Source organism: Ruditapes philippinarum, unplaced genomic scaffold, assembly GCF_026571515.1.
Source record: "Ruditapes philippinarum isolate M1 unplaced genomic scaffold, ASM2657151v2 ctg1747_1_1_1_1, whole genome shotgun sequence".
Classification (NCBI taxonomy): domain Eukaryota; kingdom Metazoa; phylum Mollusca; class Bivalvia; order Venerida; family Veneridae; genus Ruditapes; species Ruditapes philippinarum.
Window position 1 is genome coordinate 153673 of NW_026862839.1, and position 19951 is coordinate 173623.

Here is a 19951-nt window from a genome sequence, read left to right on the forward strand (position 1 = left end):
TTACTGTCTTTGTTAAGACTTTCTCCTCCAGAAAGAAGCTTAATTTCCTTTGAAAATACCTCAAGTTGGACTTGAAGCAATACCCATGACACAGAATCTTCCTTATTGGCTAAAGTTTTAGAGAGTGGGCAGATATGCCATCCTTTACATGGTAAACTTCTGTGAAAGGAAATGGCAATATGTCTTAATATAGAAACTGCACGTATTAAACTTAGCCAGGAGGAAAACTTTTCAAAAAAACCCATGCTGAAATTCAAGTCTTTTACGTTTGAAGCCATAACAGAAATCTCTTTGCGAATTTCTTTATCTTGAGTGGGGTTTACAAGAGGAAAACTTTCAGGCCTAGAATCATTTGCATCACTTTGCAAGAACTTTGGACCTGATAACCATGAACTCTTCAGTAACTTAACAAGACTGGCACCTCGGCTACCAATATCAGCAGGATTGTGTTCAGAGGGAACATAATTCCACTGTGAAGGATTAGATACACTAACAATCTTATGGACACGATTACTAACATACGTGAAAAACCTTTTGGACTGATTACAAATGTAACCTAAAGTAACCTTACTATCTGTGTAGAATTTAACTGTGTTTACATCAACACATAAATGACTTGCTACAGACTGATACAGTTCAACAGCTAAAACTGCAGCACATAATTCAAGCCTGGGTATAGTGTGACCCTTTTCTGGAGCAAGTTTGCTTTTCCCAACAACAAATCCTACATGATTATCTCCCTCTAAAAATCCCTTAACATACACAACAGCCGAGATGGCAGTAAATGACGCATCCGAAAAGATATGTAAATCAACCTTCGACATTTCACTCAGTGACCTTTCAAAATAACACCTACGAATACTGAACATCTCTAAATCTTTTAACCTCTCCTTCCAATTCTCCCATTTCAGTGCTATCTCTGTAGGCACAATGTCATCCCAATCAACTTTAGTACACATAAGTTCTCTAAGGATTAACCTTCCTTCTAAGATAACAGGGGCCAAAAATCCAAGTGGGTCAAATACACTATTTATAGAGGATAAAATACCCCTTTTAGTGATAGGACGAGCTGACATATCTGTTTTTAAAAACAAAGTCATCAGAACTTAAATTCCAGACAATTCCAAGACTACGCTGACTTGGCAGATCGCCACAGTCAAGATCTAGATCTTTTAAACCTTTCGCCAAAATCTCCTTGGTCAAAAACATTTCATAACCTCAGGGTCATTTGATGCTATCTTGTGTAATCGTAACCTACTAGCACTTAAATCTACTTGAGTTCGTTTCACCAAATCAACAGCAATTTCAGCTGTTGTATGTGAGGACAAGCCGTCATCTACATAAAATTCTCTTTTCACAAAGTCTTGCACATCTTGATCAGACCTTTCTACAGATTTATGAAGACCGTATGTAGCTATTGCAGGGGAAGGGCTGTTCCCAAAGACATGTTTACACATGCGATATTCTACCAAAGGAAGGGAAGGGTCATTTCCTTCAAACCATAAAAAGCGAAGCAAGTTTCTATGCTTCTCGAGAACACTAAATGAGTAGAACATCTGTTCAATGTCGCAGATTACTGCAACTTTATCTTTTCTAAATCTCATCAAAATACCTAAAAGGCTGTTGGTGAGGTCAGGACCTTGTAACAGGACAGAGTTCAAGGAAATACCTTCAAACAATGCTGACGAGTCGAAAACAACTCTAACTTGGTTTGGTTTTTTGGGGTGGTATACACCAAAGATTGGTAAAATACCAACGCTCCTCATTATGACTCAAGTCTGGGGCCCTTTCAGCATGACCTTTACTAAAAAGGTTACTCATAAATTCAAAGAAATGCTGTTTCTTAACAGGGTCTTTCTGAAGACTTTTGATCAGAGTATTAGTTCTTTTAACTGCCTGAATTCTATTGTTAGGTAATTTGGGACGTAATGATCTAAGAGGTAGGGGAGCTACCCAATTCCCTTCTGGGGCCTTTTGAAACTGATCATTCATAATACTAAGGAATTCTCTATCATACATAGATAGGGAAATCTTATCGTCATCAGGGGTTTTGACAAAAATGGGGTCTTGCACAGACAAAGGTGAACACTGACACGGTTCAAACAAAGATGTTCGACCGTCATTCAATATATAAGTTTTATGCACATTTACAACATCTTTAGCATGAATCTGATCTAAACATAATTCTCCAATAACAACCCAGCCCAAACCTAAACGTTGGGCATATGGTGCACCTGACTGGCCAACGACTTGATCAACTATATGGTGAGCCTCAGTAACATCTCTACCTAATAACAAAAGAATATCAGCATTTTCATCAAATTCTGGTAAACAATCAGCAATTTTCTTTAAATTATCATGACACCTAGCATTTTCTGGCGTACATATTTCATGTTTATCATTCGGTATGTCAGTACACTCTATCAGAGTTGGTAACATATAGCGGACAGAACCATCAAGTGATTCAACTACACACTGGTTTGCTCTACGACCACTACAAACCATAGTGCCTGAACAAGATTTCAGTACATATTCATACATATCACTCTGTATATCTAACAAAGAAAATACATCAGGTTTAACGAGAGACCTATTGCTCTGTTCATCTAAAATTACATAACATTTGATAACATTATCAGGATTATCAACAGTATACATATTTGCAAGAATGATTTTTGAACATGATTTTCCTGAAAATGAAGCATTATGACATATGTCTGTACAAGCTGAAACAACGTTCTCTTTGTCATGTCGAGTGAATGTTTCTTTCTCCCCGCCATCGGACTCTGTTGATTTCTTACTGTTATTTCTGGCAGCTGAATCTGTTGGAAAGTCTATATGCATTGCGGTGCAATGTGAAGTACTCAAACAAACACTACACTTTATCTCTGCTTTACAATCGCGAGCTAAGTGATTGCTTGATAAACATTTGAAACATAATTTATTTTCGCGAAGCACTTTTCTTTTTTCAGATAAAGACATTGCTTTAAACAATCGACACTTCTCCAAAGAATGAGGTAATTTGTGAATTGGACACTTCAATTCTATTTCTGTTTTCCTGACAGAAACTTCTCGTCGTTCACGACTCTGTTGACTAGGAGTATTCTTCAGAGTAAAACTTTCAACGAAGAAACTAGGATCATTCCGTATTTTGCTCTGCTCCCTTACAAACTCAGCTACGACCCTAAAAGGTGGAAACGGTACTCGATATCTCCGTTTATACTCAGTTGCTTTTGTTGTCCACTTCTCTTGAATGTTATGTGGCAGTTTACTAATAATTGGAATAACACCCACTGCTGAATCAAAATATGACAGAGTAGTTGAGAATCTAGGGTCTTCCTTTAATAGATGGTAGAGGGTAGATGGTAAATATGCGGACAGTTCTGTCTTTATCATGTATTCTGCAGATGGTAAATATGCGAAGAGTTCTATCTTGATGATATATTCTGCAGATGGAAAATATGCGAACAGTTTTATCTTGATGATATATTGTGCAGATGGCAAATATGGGTACAGTTATATCTTAATCATTTATTGTGCAGATGACAAATATATGCGCGCAGTTCTGTCTTAATCATGTATTGAGCAGCACAGTTCTATCTTAATCATGTATTGTGCAGACGGCAAATGTGCGCACAGTTCTGCATGTCTATATAGACACTATATGCAAATACATATGTATGCTATCATGTTAATCGTAGATTTCCAACAGGTTGCAATGGTAACGATTCGCAGATTAAACGACACGATTGGGAGAATATGGTTCTAGCTATGGTCAAGAAATCTGGGGACCACAAGCCCGATAAAATGTCATATAACGAAACAATGACAATGAAAACATTGCCATCATCATCTGGCATGGTTGGTGCTTGAGAAACAAATGTTTTCTTTGAGTTCTGCTTTAAAGACTCTTAAATAAAGGTGACACAGATACTTCTGTTGCTGATGTGACTCGGTGCTCCTACTCGGTGCACTACTGATACATGGATGGCCCGCAGATCGTTTTGTAAGCAAGCTTAGTAGATTATTCACGTTATAATCAACATCCCTTGCAGCAAGAAGTTTTTCAGAAATCAGCTATTTAAAACAGAAAGGGGTTATTTTAGTAGTCTGAACTTTACACACTTATGAATAAGTTTGCCAAATTTTAATTATTTTAAATATACATGCAATTTGAAATGGATGTCTTAAACGCGACTTTACAAAAATGACCAACAACTTATTCAAAGTTGTTTGCACTAAGTTGTAAGTTGATATAAATATATGTAGTACCAAAATACATAAACAGGAAACTGGGAAGAGCGAAAAAAGGAAAGAATGGATGCAAGCGGGCAACCATAGCTAAACCAGCAGATAAATATTTTAGTTTTATTGATCATTTGACTTAAAGACTAAAGACATCTGTTGCTGAAAACATTTCCAGATATGACAATAATGGTATGAAAACACGAGTATACCTTTTCTAGTTTGTTATATAGTAAATATGGCCAGTTTTTACTTTGTGAACACATTTTTAACTTCGTCAAATTTGAGTATACATGTAAAGAAAACATTCTAAACTACAAGATATGAAATAAGAGCATCACAGGTTTGCCACCCTATTGAGATCGGGTTTAATTTATGTAAGCTGCATATATATTCTCTGTGAATTTTCATAATGCATTTTATCTACAGCCCCATGTCAAACATTACAAATGGACAGGTCCAGTAACTCTAAATATATATATATTATATATAGAACGAGTTACCCGTCGAAACAAACGACCGTGGGTTCGAATCCTACCCGGTCAGGATCAGTTCCAACATGTCATCACAACTCAGGGAAGCGGAGTAGTTCGAAAAACTTCAAGATTTAATCACTTCGAGCAAAAATAAATGTCGACACTTAATTAACTGGACCTTCTATAAACTGGCTGGACAGAATTCGAAGTCTTTGAAAATTTGAATGCACAGGGGTGAGGGAATTTGACATTATATATGCAATCCGTTTACAGAAACTAATGCCAACATTTGTGCAGTCTGAGAAATCTGCTTTATTTATTCTAATATTGTCTCCAATGCATCTAATGCAATTCACGGTAGGGGGGACCATCATGAAATATTTAATAAGAACCGGGAGTGGCTGAATTTGTACTTCTTTACATTTTAAGGGATTCGAATCATTTAAGTAACAACATGCAAAAAGAGCCCGGTCAACCTCTAGAGCAAAGGGACTTCAATGCAGTTCCATGATGTAAAAGTTCAAAGTATCAATATTACACATCGGAGCCTATATTGTTCTGATGTTGTTGGGTTTTAGCAGTATATATATATATAAGTTATATGGCGACTTTCCAGGTTTTCTGCTTGCTCTTCCGTGCATTATTTCCGCCATGAACAGACATCTAAGTAAAGCCATCGGTTTCGTAACCTAGCCGGATAGCTTTCTCACGTAAAAGAACAGGATTTGAGCTTACAGCCTTCGAGTGGCAAGTGGTTTGAAGTCAACAACCTCAACTACTCGGCCATGGACGTCGCTATCCAAGCCTACAAATGTGACATTGATTGTGTGTCATTTACCACCAGGTCACATCTTTTGGGAGAAACAAGAGCCATGTAAACATGGCCATCCCTTGCCGAATGTGTTTGCTCATAGGAAGAATATATATGTAGTAGAGCAGAATAATTCAATTTTAAGAGGTCTTTTGGTAATGAAAACTGATGGCTGAAGTGATTACAGATTTGAAACCTATGTGAATACTGATAGCTGAAAAATAACAAAGGGCAATAACTGAAAAATAATGCAGGGTAAGTTATCATTCTCCGCCTCAATGAGATCTATCCACCTTTTCAAGTTTCAAGTTGATATCTCAAAGGCTTTTATAGTTATGCTCTGGACAAAAATTAAGCATGAACAAGAGCCACCGCCGGGCGGGGGCAACGCTCGACTTTTTTTCTTTTTCTAAACGCAAACATAGAAAGGTTTGAACATATCTTTTCCTTTTTATAAATTTAGTTGGTCTGTCTTGTCACATTAGTTTTGTTTATCTATTTTGTATATATATATGAATATAAACACGCAATTCTATAAATAGAAACACGCAATTTCTAAAAATAGAAACATCAATTTCTAAAAAAAATAGAAACATAACGCAATTTCTAAAAATAGAAACATCAATTTCTAAAAAAGAAACATTACGCAATTTCTAAAAATAGAAACATTACGCAATTTCTAAAAATAGAAACATCAATTTCTAAAAATAGAAACATTACGCAATTTCTAAAAATAGAAACATTACGCAATTTCTAAAAATAGAAACATTACGCAATTACTAAAAATAGAAACATTACAATTTCTAAAAATAGAAACATTACGCAATTTCTAAAAATAGAAACAGCAATTACTAAAAACAGAAACATTACGCAATTTCTAAAAATAGAAACATTACGCAAATTCCATAAATAGAAACATTAGAAACATTTCCATAAATAGAAACATTAGAAACATTTCCATAAATAGAAACATTTCCATAAATAGAAACATTACGCAATTTCCATAAATAGAAACATTACAAAATTTCTATAAATAGAAACATTACGCAATTCTATAAATGGAAACATTACACAATTCTATAAATAGAAAAACTGTTGTTGTTGTTGCTGATGATGATGATGATGATAGATCTGTTCTGTTATATGAAGTTGATCCCTTCAATAATAGCAAAGTTACAGTCAGTTACCGCCAAAACAATGAAAATTTCAATAATTTGACCTTCAAAGACAATGTCATTAATGAGTGAAGGTCAAGGTCTTTCGGTATATTTTTAACAGTTATCTTTGAAGATTATTATGTTCAAGTTTCAAGACAATCCATTCAAAAATAACAAAGTTACAGCCAATAATAGCCAAACAAATGAATATTTCAATAATTTGACCTTCAAAGTCAAGGTCATTTATGAGTGAAGGTCAAGGTCTGTCTAGTTATTTTTAAGGGATATCCCTGAAGATAATTATGTTCAAGTTTGAAGACAATCCATTCAAAAATAACAAAGTTACAGCCAATAACAGCATGAACAAGCAAAAATTGGACTTTTAACCTTGAAGGTCAAGGTCATTTATAGATGAAGGTCAAGGTTAGTGTGGTCTACTGAAAGGTCTTGTCCCAAGGGTTGTTGTGGCCAAGTATGAAGACAATACACGAAGAAATAAAAAAGTTATGATCCAGGTACAAGTTTGCGGATGGCAACAGCGACTATAACAATACCTCTACTTTAAAAAAAAAAAAAAAAAAAGTCGAGCTAAAAATAACAAAGGGCAATAACTGAAAAATCATGCAGGGTAGAGTTGTCATTCTTGTGTGCTGCACTCCTCCTCAATGAGACCTATCCACCTATGAAGTTTCATGTTGATATCTCAAATGCTTTTATAGTTATGCTCTGGACAAAAATAAAGCATGAAAAATAACAAAGGGCAATAACTGAAAAATTATGCAGGGTAGAGTTATCATTCTTGTGTGCTGCACTCCTCCTCAAAGAGATCTATCCACCTATGAAGTTACAAGAGCCATGTCAACATGGCCATCCCCCGCCGAATGTGTTTGCTCATTGGAAGAATGTATATGTAGTAGAGTGGAATAATTCCATTTTAAGAGGTATTTTGTAATGAAAACTGATGGCTATAGTGATTACAGATTTGAAACCTATGTGAATACTGATGGCTGATAATAACAAAGGGCAATTACTGAAAAATAATGCAGGTTATCATTCTTGTGTGCTGCATCCCTCCTCAGTAAAATCTATCCACCTATGAAGTTTCAAGTTGATACCTCAAATACTTTTTGAGAAAAAAATTGAATTGAAAAATTAAGTATGAAAAAGAACAAAGGGCAATAACACAACAATTATAAAAGGTAGAGTTATCATTCTTGTGCACTGCACACCTCCTGAGTGAGATCTATGCACCTATGAAGTTTCATTTTGATATCGCAAAGGCTTTTTGAGTTATGCTCTGGACAAAAATTAATTTTGAAAAATAACAAAGGGCAATAACTCAAAAATAATGCAGGGTAGAGTTATCATTCTTAAGCACTGCACTCCTCCTCAATGAGATCCATCCATCTTTGAAGTTTCAAGTTGATACCTCAAATACTTTTTCAGATAAGCTCTGGACAAAATAGCATGAAAAAAAACAAAGGGCAATAACTCAAAAATTGTATAGGGAAGAGTTATCATTCTTGCGCACAACATTCCTCCTCAATAAGATCTATCCACCTATGACATTTCATGTTGATATCTCGAACACTTTTTGAGTTATGCTCAACTCAGGTGAAAAATTAGGTATGAAAAATAACAAAGGGCAATAACTCAAAAATTATGAAAGGTATAGTTATCATTCTTGTGCACTGCACTCCTCCTCAATGAGATCTATCCACCTATGAAGTTTCAAGTTGATACCTCAAATACTTTTTGAGATAAAGTCTGGACAAAATAGAATGAAAAATAACAAAGGGCAATATCTCAAAAATTATGCAGGGTAGTTATCATTCTTGTGCACTGCACTCCTCCTCAATGAGATCCATCCACCTATGAAGTTTCAAGTTGATACCTCAAATACTTTTTCAGATAAGCTCTGGACAAAATAGCATGAAAAAAAACAAAGGGCAATAACTCAAAAATTTTATAGGGAAGAGTTATCATTCTTGCGCACAACATTCCTCCTCAATAAGATCTATCCACCTATGACATTTCATGTTGATATCTCAAACACTTTTTGAGTTAAGCTCCACTCAGGTGAAAAATTAGGTATGAAAAATAACAAAGGGCAATAACTCAAAAATTATGAAAGGTACAGTTATCATTCTTGTGCACTGCACACCTCCTGAGTGAGATCTATGCACCTATGAAGTTTCATGTTAATATCTCATAGGCTTTTGGAGTTATGCTCTGGACAAAAATCAATTTTGAAAAATAACAAAGGGCAATAACTCAAAAATCATGCAAGGTAGAGTTATCATTCTTGTGCACTGCACTCCTCCTCAATGAGGTCTATCCACCTATGAAGTTTCAAGTTGATAACTCAAATACTTTTAGAGATATGCTCCAGACAAAAATGTCGGACGGAAGGACGGACGGACGGACGGACGGAAGGAAGGTCGGACGGACGGAGACTATTTCTATATCCTCCGCCGAAATTTTTCGGCGGGGGATAACAAGTTGATACCTCTAAAACTTTTTGAGATAAGCTACGGACAAAAAGTATGAAAAATAACAAAGGGCAGTAACTCAAAAATTATAATGGGAAGAGTTATTGTTCTTGTGCACAGCATTCCTCCTCAATAAGATCTATCCACCTATAAAGTTTCATGTTGACATCTCAAAGACTCTTTGAGTTATGCTCCACTCAGGTGAAAAATTAAGTATGAAAAATAACAAAGGGCAATAACTCAAAAATTATGAAAGGTAGAGTTATCATTCTTGTGCACTGCACACCTCCTGAGTGAGATCTATCCATGTATGAAGTTTCATGTTGATATCTCATAAGCATTTTGAGTTATACTCTGGACAAAAATTAAGTTTGAAAAATAACAAAGGGCAATAAATGAAAAATTATGCAGGTTCTTATGCACTGCTATCCTCCTCAATATGATCTATCCACCTATGAAGTTTCAAGTTGATAACTCCAACACTTTTTAAGATATGCTCTGGACAAAAAGTATGAAAAATATCAAAGGGCAATAACTCAAAAATAATAATGGGAAGAGTTATCTTTCTTGTGCTCAGCATTCCTCCTTAATAAGATCTATCCACCTATGCAGTTTCATGTTGGCATCTCAAAGACTCTTTGAGTTATGCGTCACTCAGGTGAAAAATTAAGTATGAAAAATAACAAAGGGCAATAACTCAAAAATTATGAAAGGTAGAGTTATCATTCTTGTGCACTGCACACCTCCTGAGTGAAATTTATCCACCTATGAAGTTTAATGTTAATATCTCATAAGCTTTTTGAGTTATGCTCTGGACAAAAATTAAGTTTGAAAAATAACAAAGGGCAATAACTCAAAAATTATGCAGGGTAGAATTATCATTCTTGTGCACTGCACTCTTCCTCAATGAGATCTATCCACCTATGAAGTTTCAAGTTGATACCTCAAATACTTTTTGAGATATGCTCCGGACAAAAATTTTGGACGGAAGGACGGAGACTATTTCTATATCCCCCACCGCTTTTCGGCGAGGGATAGTAAGCACGACTTCTACCTGCGGTCTGTATTCTAGGCCTTTACAAGGAAAGGTCAAACTTGAGTTGCTCAACATGACGATTTTATTCATAAATGTTGTTTTGCCAAAATATTAATAAAATCCGTTCATTAATAACAAAATAAGCAAAGTTCAACAATTTGACCTTACATGTTAAGGTCATTTTAAAGTCAATGTCAAACCCAAGTTGCTCAACATGATAGTTTTATGCTCAGTGTTTTTTTGTTCAATCAAATCCATCAATAGGCCTGTATAACACAATTATGGCCAATTTAAGCAAAATTCAATAATTTTACTTTCAAGGTCAAGGTCAGTTAGACCTACTTATAGGTATCATTAAAACGTTTGTTTAAGTATGAATACAATACATGCATCAATAACAAAGTGATAGCAAATTATAACCAATTTCAACAAAATATAAGTTTTTAACCCTTTGAAGGCCAGGAAATTTAAATGTGTAAAGGGGTTAAAAATACCTTACAAAAAAATATAACAACTTTTTCCCTGCAAGTGAAATAAAAAACTGTTTAAAAACTAAACAAGAAACAGCTAGCCTCAAACCAGTTAACACTATAACACTATTAGGCTATCACAACTATTGTTGTGCAGGGGTGTAATAAATAGTGTACAGCGGAAAAAGATTTAAATGTGATAAAAGGTTGGGCGACTTAAGACCTGTGCAAATAGGGAAAAACACTAATTTAGCTACTTTTTAAGGCCTATTTAGTTCTCAAATTCTTGGGACTTCAAAAAGAAGAGTACATGTAGTGTAAATTGCAAAACAACTTTTCATTTATTTTCTTCGAAGATATATTCAGTTTTATTTTTCATCAATCTTATTTGCATTTTCTCAATTGACAATCATAATTGCAGAACTAAATTAGCCCTTAAACCACCTGATTGAATTCTAAATAAACTTTGTATGCGGTTTAATCTTTGGAACTATCCTTGATCAATTCCAGAAAAATTTAAAGTGTAGCCCAGTTCAATAGGTTAATAGAGCCTGAATGGATGTGCAGGCTGGGCCCCCTGGAAAACTATACAGTGGCAAAGGGTCTGATTACTTTTCCTGTTCCAGCAGGGTAGGGGGCAATACAGGGGCCCAACGGGAAAAATTTTAAAGATTTAAAATTTCCCTTTCCCAAATTTCTAAACCATACCTTGTAAAAGGGTTTTATTTGCATAACAAGCTAAAAGTTGGTTAAGATATACATGTATGGTAAAAATTTTTTTACCTCAACCCTGAAACCCAAACAAAAAAAATCAATATTTGAAGTTACAACAAATAATAATTTTTTATTTAATTTTTTTGAAGGGGGAAAAAAACCCAATTCATTATAATCTTATAATAGCCTCATATTCTTACAACAAGAAGCCAAAATGGGCTATATTGCTCATCTGAGTAAATGGAAAAAAGTGATCTAAACATTTCCAAGCGTCCCACAAACTGTAATTTATGTAAATTGGTAGAAACCCACTTTTCTTCATTTTAGCATTAAAAGACTTGTAATTTCAAAAAGCTTCTTTCTATACAATAAAGTAAATGTAACTTTTTAAGTGATTCCATGGGTGTTTGGCAACTTTTTTACCCAAAGCCCATGATTTATATAACTTTTGTTAAGGCAAATTATAGTAAGATACATACATAACTGTTTTAGCTTTTATAAGAGAAGATTTAAAAAACTTTTTCTTAAATAGGTCTTATACAGACGAACAAGAACATCAGGCCGTAACACATGTTTACTTCAAACACGCAAAGAAGCTTTGGAGTAAACAACTTAAAAACTGTCCTTTAAGGAATTATAAATTCTTTCCTTAAGGAATTATTAATTCTTTCCTAGTGTCCAGGGACGTTCTTCCATTCGTTGTCTTGTTAACGATGACATGGCCTTTTTCGGAGGAACTAGTGATTGTGCCAACCCTACACGTTGTTTTCTCTTGTCACCAACATTAAACTTATCATCGTCCTCCACATCAGCAGTACTCATGTACCTTTGCTGCTGTACATACTGAACACGCTGCTGATGTGTCGAAACATGTTTTGGTCCCCCATGTAATGTATCTACAGTTCCCATAAACCCTTGCTGCTGTTTAGGTGGCGGTGGCAAACGAAGACCTTTTGGAATACTTGATTGTTCTGTTTGACCTGATGAAATATCAGCACCATCTTGCACACTGTCCTCTTGTTTATATCTCAAAGACAAATTTGCATCTAGATCATGTGAAAACTTGCAGTTTTTACCAAAGCGACACCGGCCTTGTTTAAATGCTTTACAAATTTTTGCTTTCTTTCCGGTTGCTAGTTGAGCTTCAGTCATCTTTACGTGTTTTTCTAGGATGGACTGTTTCACCATTTCTGCAGTTTCGAATGGATTTGCAAAGACAGAACCACGTCCTTCTGTAGATTTGTGGATAGGTAACTTTGTATCAGTTCCAAGGTCTGGTGTTGGAAGTTTTTCCATCAGAGGGTTTGGCAACTTCTCTCTTTTCACTTCAGATGAGCTTCCCTCTTCTTCCTCATCTTCTGAACTGTCTGTTTCGCTATTGGCAATGAGGTAATTCTGCGGAGGTTGTACATCTTCAGACTGCCTGAAAAATACATGGTCAACAGCTTAATGATCGTTAAACTTTTCACAGAGAAATGTTAAGACATACTAATTATACAGGGATACTAACATAAATCAAGGTTTTAAATGCAATCAAAGTCATGCTTTCATGAATTTTGAGCAAATTGTATTTTTACAAAGTATTATAATCATTTAACAAGAGTACTGTGTGTGTTGTTAAGGGCAACAAACCAAAAATTAAATGCTATTACATATATCACTTTTCAAAAAGATTATAAAGTTATTTATACAAGATTATTTTTAATGTGAAAACTGGAAATACTCTAGAAATACTGATCACTTATGTCGCTAAAAAGGGGCATAACTCCTAAAAAACAGCTTTAAGGATAATTTCCACTGTCTTAAAACTGTGTCTTGTTATGATAAACAACCTTATAAAGTGCTTGAGTAAAGTTTTTGCACATTAACCCCTATGTTAATGAACAAGGATATTAATGAACGACAAAAGATATCACAAGATAATGTCTTCAAAAAGTTTAACTATCACCTTTATTTTTCTTGAAAATAATTAAACAATTAAACACATTACTTAATTTAATTAGTTCATAATTTCTGTAAACAATCATTACTAGTTCTTATTAGAACAGCTAATGTTCTTTCACTAATCTTTTACTTTATAATATCATTCTCTTCATCCTTTCTTTTCTAACTTAAACACAGTAAAGGCTATTTTTTGCATAATTAGAACTTCTTTTAGTAATTTATTGGATTCTAATTAGTTACCGTTTGAGATGGCTAAAATGCTTTCTTTTACTTTGAAATACATTTTCAAAATTTTCATGAAAATTAGTATGCTATAATTAGTGCAATTTATAATTTATCGGCAAAAGCCAATTAATGACTTCAGTAACTTTCTTACTATGGTTCTTTTGTTCACTATATGCAATTAGTAAAGATTCATTTTATTGTAAAATAGCAAATGACTGATGAGTTTGGAAATCTATTTTCAGTGTTTTTGGAAATCTATTTTAGGGCAGAATCATCCATCATTGGGGACCCAACAAACAGAAATATTTTGACATTTTGTGGCAGGGTGAGAAAAACTGTACCATGACCAGAACTCAAACCCTGGACCCTCTGTATACAGTTCTATGACTTTACCACTATGCTATCTGGCTCTTAAGACGTCTTATCCTCTAAATAGTGAACAGTTCTAAACCGGGTCATGTTCTCCCATTATAAAGAAATTCGTCTTTGATTTTTCTAATGGGTACAGAAAACAATGTGAAATTGGACTTTGAGCTTCATGCCATTACAGCCTCGCTTTCACGCTGGGCGCCACAGGGTGAGAAAAATGTGCAGCCTGACAGGGACTCAAACCAGGGAACCTCCAAATACTGTTCAGACTGAGCTATCCAGCCTTTTACACATATTCTTACCTAAATAATCAGTTCTGACCATGACATTAACAGATTAAGTTGAATAACTAGGGAGTTGACTTTGGGCCATCTTGACAAATCATGTCGTGGAGCTTCATTTCACATTGCAGAATTATCACCATACATGTTTACAATTTTAAAAAAACACATTATTTTGCGTTAAATGATATTTCTCAAGTTCTGAACAACTTGTGTTAATATCCGAAAAATGATATATACGAATTACACTACACTTGCAATTGTAAACTTCAATATTTATTCTTAAAAAGGAAGTTTCCTTGAAAATTTGTAAAAAGAAATTTTTCATAAAATCAAAGTAACATATTTTGACAATGTTTAACCAACTGACACTGTATTCACTTTCGTATCAGGCTCAGAATTTACATCGGAATCGCTGTCAGTGCCGTAATCTGCAACTAATGAAGACATTTTCTGGAAATCAATGGAGCAGAAAATTTGTAACAGAACATTTGATTGGTGCATCTAGCCGGCAACCACTTGCTACACGTTTTAATGTTTAATTTAAGAAAGAAACAAATGTACAATTATTTACTTCAGAGTAATGATTGGTAAAGCTACCTAATATATTTCTAAACGTTTTAAATCATTAGTTCAAAAATTAGAACATTAAATTGTTGAAATTTACTGATCATTCTTCGATCAGCTGACGGAAGTAGGCGGCGCGAAAATGACATCATCAGTGTCGAAAGGATTTTTCGGAATCAATCTGTATACAAAATTTAATTTGTAATAGTTTTGGCCACATATTATGTATATCATCATGGCTTGTACTTATCTTAAAATATTTATAACTGGGAATTATCAAAATATGTCAATTGTGTGTTATTAAAACCAAAATACGTTTAACTTTTCCACTTGTCTGTTCGGTATTTATTTTCCCATCCTTTCCGTCTTTGACAACTGGCTCAGTTTGACAGCTCATTCAGGAGGAAGATGTCTGGAAAACTCAGACAAAAAACGTCTGCAAATGCAGCCGATTCTACAACTCAAAGTATAAATGAGAAGATTTTGAGGGAGTGTCATAGTTTATATACAGATCCGGATAGTGGTAAGTACTTTTAAGGACTAGTATTTATATAAATGGCTGTTTGAAACCTTTCTCCTTACGCAATATAGAAATCTAGAGAAGAAACCTGTCAAATTTTTTGATGACTTAGCGATCTTAGAAATTTTTGGGCTGGGTTGAAAGTCAATTGATATATACATTTGTTATTTTTTCACCCATTTTAATTATTTTATTTGACTCTCTTTTGCCAATTATAAAACATTGTTGATTTTGCTTTGCTTTGGTGACCGGAGAAAGACCCAGTATGATCTAAAAATAACCCGTCTGCTCGTGTGTATTACACCAGTGAACAGCTGATTGGAGGTCAAGAGTTTTACATTCCAGTAATATTTAAGAACATGTGTGCTTTATTGGAATGCAAGTATCTAGAAAATGTAATATATTTTTATTTCTCATGGGTTATGACATCCATACACTTTTATGTAAGATTTAAGTTACTGTAGCTAAGCTGATTTTATAGTCTTACAAAAGTGTCCCAGTTTTTGGACTTTCACTTTGTGTATTCAACTGGAATGTACTGAATCACGATGCACTTACTTAACTGCAGTACATACAAAAGGATTGTATTGTGGTTGACAGGATCACTTGAGGTTAAGATCAAGCATAGTCAATAAAAAATGGCTATGGTTATATAATAACATATTTCATCATCAACTGTTGAAATCAAAATTACTGTCTGCATGTTAGCTAATGATTATTTTTTTAAAGGACTGTTGTTTTATATATATATTTTTTTTTAAATGCTGGTGACAGCTATTTTGTTGTTCAAACACCGGTTATTGTGCTTTTTTAGTTATATATGTGTGGTAAAGATGATGATTTGATTACAAGTTAAGAAGTATGCTTTGAATAGTTTGATTTTATGGTCTTATACATGTACATGTACACAGGTGTGACTGTAATTTGAATTTATGTACTGTGAATTTATATACTTCTTGTCGAGCTACAGTGTGTATGTAACCTCATTCAATCATAATTCATAAATTCAAACTTTTGCTTTTGAATCACAAGCTGTTTTAAACCAGATGCATTTTTACCAGAGTTACTTAATTTCGATTGAAAGATTATCTTTGTGTTGTCAGAAAAACTTTTTACAGATGCATTTGAAATTACCAAATTTGTTTTCTAAATTAAAGGGAGAAATATTATGACGTACACACAAATAACTTAAGTAATTTGTTGAATAAACTTTTTAAAATCATGGCATTATGGACTTGAAATATAAAGAAATACATAATATTTAAGAGTAAGGCAAAAAAACAACAACAGCAAAATCAAATGAGACTTTAAAGTTGGGCCATTGAAATTAAATTAATACATAAAAACATAATTTACTCAGTAAGTAATTTTAAAGATCTCAATGGTACTAGTTACAGTAGTTAATGGGGAATGATAATGTTAAATGACCATATTTGATAACTGTTGAAATAAATATATGCTGGCTTCATGGAGTAGTGGTCTGTGATTAGCAAATTTCCAGAAATGAAAGGAAATAGTTAACTTCGTTTTAAATCAATAATATAAGTACTAATCTATAATGAATTAGAAAAAAATACATATGTACATGGATATTTGGGCCCAGATCATTGATAAGCATAATAGATGACATGAGATGTTGAATATGCCAGCATCTGATCAATAGCATAAGAATTCCCTTTTTCTTTCAGATTATGACTACAGGGCTCTCTCTCAGACTCTGTTTTTTTTTTGAGAACTGTTTATTCAGGAGGTATCTTTTGCCTCTTTTTTTCCTTTCAGACAATTTTTTGCTGCACATTCACTCACTGACACAATAGTGACAATACTCATGTTGCAGACTTCTCAAATTATGTCGGTCCGACTGACATGTTCGATAAATTTTGATTAGGTCGATTCTTTATTCTGGATCGGTCCAATAATACCAATTGTCCGGCTTTTATCCAAGTCTCACATATAAAATATGGCGTGGCTAAAGGTTCCAAACCTGAGAAAAGATGAAAATCTACGTCTGAGTAGCGTGTAGAACACCAGTAAAAGGATGAAAAGAATAGACCTGAAAGAAAATTTAATGCAAAATGGAAGCAGGACCGTGAATGGTTGGTGTATGACACAGAGGAGGTGAAAATGCACAAATTTTTATGGCGAAATTAAAACTGAAAAGTGTCTTAGAAATTCAAACGCAAGTTTTCCTTACATTTTGTTTAATTTCATTCGGTCTGACAGATTGTGTTTCGGTCTGACAGATTTTCTTGGTATGTCAGACCGAATGTCTGACACTTTTTATGGGGGGAGCATGTAGTCGCTGGGTTGTCCGTCCGTACATCCCTAATTCGTGTCCGGCCCATAACTTCATAATTTGAAGTTGAACTTTACAACTATTTCACAGAAATGATCACTATATTGAGACGACGTGTCACGCGCAACATTTAGGTCGCTACCTTGAAGGTCAAGGTCACAGCATGACATTGCAGCAAAATCTATCTGGCCCATTGATTTGTTATTAGAAGTCGGATTTTACAACTATTTCACAGAAATGATCACCATATTGAGAAGACGTGTCACAAGTAACATTTGGGTTGCTACCTTGTTTGTACACCTTCAACTCTTTCTGTGCCATAACTCTGACACTACAACAGGTATACCTTCTGTGTCCAAAACCTATTCTGGGAGCATCACCCGGTTCAACCGGCTCTTGTTTTTAACTTTTGGGAAGTCTGAATTATTAAAAATTTATTTTACAAAATTTTCAATAGGTTGTTGTTTAGGGCCCTTCTTTTAAAAAATTAGGAAAAGTATATACTTTAATAAGGTCTAAAAATATTGTGGCATATAGTGTAATGCACCTGGTCATCTTCAGTCCTTCTATTATCAATTTCGTGTCTGTCCTGTGTCTTTTGGAGAAGTGATCGGAGGTAATTGAAACTACTTGATTAAATTATTAATTATATAATGACTTGTGAATAATGCAGGTTTGACTTTCCTCTGGTCAAAATTGGCCCTGTCTCTGGAATAACTTGCAGGGTTCTCACTAGGACTTTAAAACATGGAGTCCATGGACTCCCAACCCTGAAAAAGTTGGAGTCCAAAAGCGTGTCGCAATTAATGTGTTTATAGATTAGTCATTCAATGCTCACAATAGCATTGCTGATATTTTGAATCTTCAAAAGACTTCCAAAGTTTTTAGTTATTCAAAAGAAACTCTGAACTACATAGTATAATTATTGTTTTGTTGTTAATATTTATTATGAAATTATCTTATTATAATGCATCAACACATGGAAATAGGTTTTTTTTTTCACTTTTATACCAAATTAAATTTTATTCTGGTTAAATAAGTCCACTCTAAAGACAAAAAGTTTATATTTGTAAAAAAAACGTAAATGTATATAGGCAGCGTTTAGCGGAATGAATAGGAAAATCGTGTACAGCTTCACACAGTGTGTAAGAGATTCATCCGATCGACAATTATTTTAGCAAATATCTTCAAAAGGGGGCAAATTGAAGATCGATATTTAAAGATTTAATGTTGATTAAATATTAAAGGAACATTTCATTCGCATGTTTGGCTTGGAAACCGAGAATTTTTGCGAAATTTTAGGGTTTCTGGCGAACGTGAAATCGCCGATGTTCGGGACCAATTTTCGGATAGAATCTAAATATCAAAGAAAAGCGTATTTTGGTTTGTTGTCCTGGCATTTCGGCACAATATCTTAAATTCTTAATACTCTTATAAAAAGTTTTTGCAAGAATGAAACTAAAGCAAAATTGTGCGTAGAAAATGCCGAAAATATTCGACAATCATTCAAAATTACACTCATTTGTAATTTGAGAAAACAGTCTAAACTTGCGGCGTAAATAGATCTAGTCGATAATTTTATCCTTTTGTCGGTAAAAATTTGCTAATTTCCATCAAAGATATAAAATTATCACCTCGTGTTATATCTGGCAATTACATGTACTATACAGCGCGTGTATACATTAGTCTGATCACTGTTGCGTGATAATGATCGGAAGCGTTATCGCTGATTGGCTAATCGCTTCACGGGTCGATGTGCATGGGCCGCCTACCTATAGACTGACACGCGCTGACGCATTTGTGTTTTTGTGGTTGTAAACAATCGGTAATGTTTATGCGTCCCTGGAGGCAAAATTAAGCGTACGTGGAATCCTTGCTCTGAAATATTTGCGTCCAGCTGTAATAAACATGCGTACCGGGACGCCGAAATAAGCGTCCCCGAGAAACCTGAATTATATAGACTTAATATAGGAAAAGACATATAAGTATTACTGTGTGAAGCCCAGAGCTTAAATACATAATTATGACATGTACCATTGCAAAATGGACCACTACAAAATTATATATAAATCATCAATTAATTACATTTTTCATGTAATTGAAAGTCATGTGTAATGGAACATTTTTAGCTCGACTATTCGAAGAATATGAGAGCTATTGTAGTCGCCCCGGCGTCGGCGTCGGCGTCCGCGTCGGCGTCTGCGTTGGTTAAAGTTTTTTGTAAAGTCAAATATCTCAATTATTACTTGAGATATTCAATTGAAACTTACAATACTTATTTATAGTAACAAGGTACATCAGATTGACAAGTTTGATAACTCTGCCTACAATATTGACAGAATTATGCC

General features: G+C 34.3%; 2 protein-coding genes across 3 annotated transcripts in view; one reads left to right on the forward strand and one right to left on the reverse strand.

Moving 5' to 3' along the window:
- Positions 1-11557: 11557 nt before the first annotated feature.
- On the reverse strand, positions 11558-14761 carry LOC132720356 (uncharacterized). Its single transcript, XM_060704477.1, has 2 exons — positions 14591-14761; positions 11558-12824 (listed from the first exon to the last, which is right to left on the reverse strand). The coding sequence occupies exons 1-2, from the start codon at positions 14722-14724 to the stop codon at positions 12062-12064; spliced, it is 897 nt and encodes a 298-aa protein (XP_060560460.1). The 5' UTR covers positions 14725-14761; the 3' UTR covers positions 11558-12061.
- Positions 14762-15150: 389 nt separating this feature from the next.
- LOC132720355 (uncharacterized) overlaps positions 15151-19951 on the forward strand; it is a 50347-nt gene continuing 45546 nt past the window's right edge. Inside the window, exon 1 of one of the 2 annotated variants that reach the window (XM_060704475.1) lies at positions 15151-15310. In XM_060704475.1, coding sequence (XP_060560458.1) covers positions 15196-15310 — 115 coding nt within the window. In that variant the 5' untranslated portion in view covers positions 15151-15195. The remainder of the gene's footprint in view (positions 15311-19951) is intronic. The other variant, XM_060704476.1, reaches the window with a different exon arrangement.

What these genes read in the sequence shown, in the direction of transcription:
- LOC132720356 (XM_060704477.1), bottom strand. Translation starts at nt 14,724, where the DNA reads ATGCACCAATCAAATGTTCTGTTACAAATTTTCTGCTCCATTGATTTC. An exon ending in GATACGAAAGTGAATACAGT is followed by an intron (nt 12,825 to 14,590) that starts GTCAGTTGGTTA and finishes TGTATTTTTCAG; the next exon opens with GCAGTCTGAAGATGTACAAC.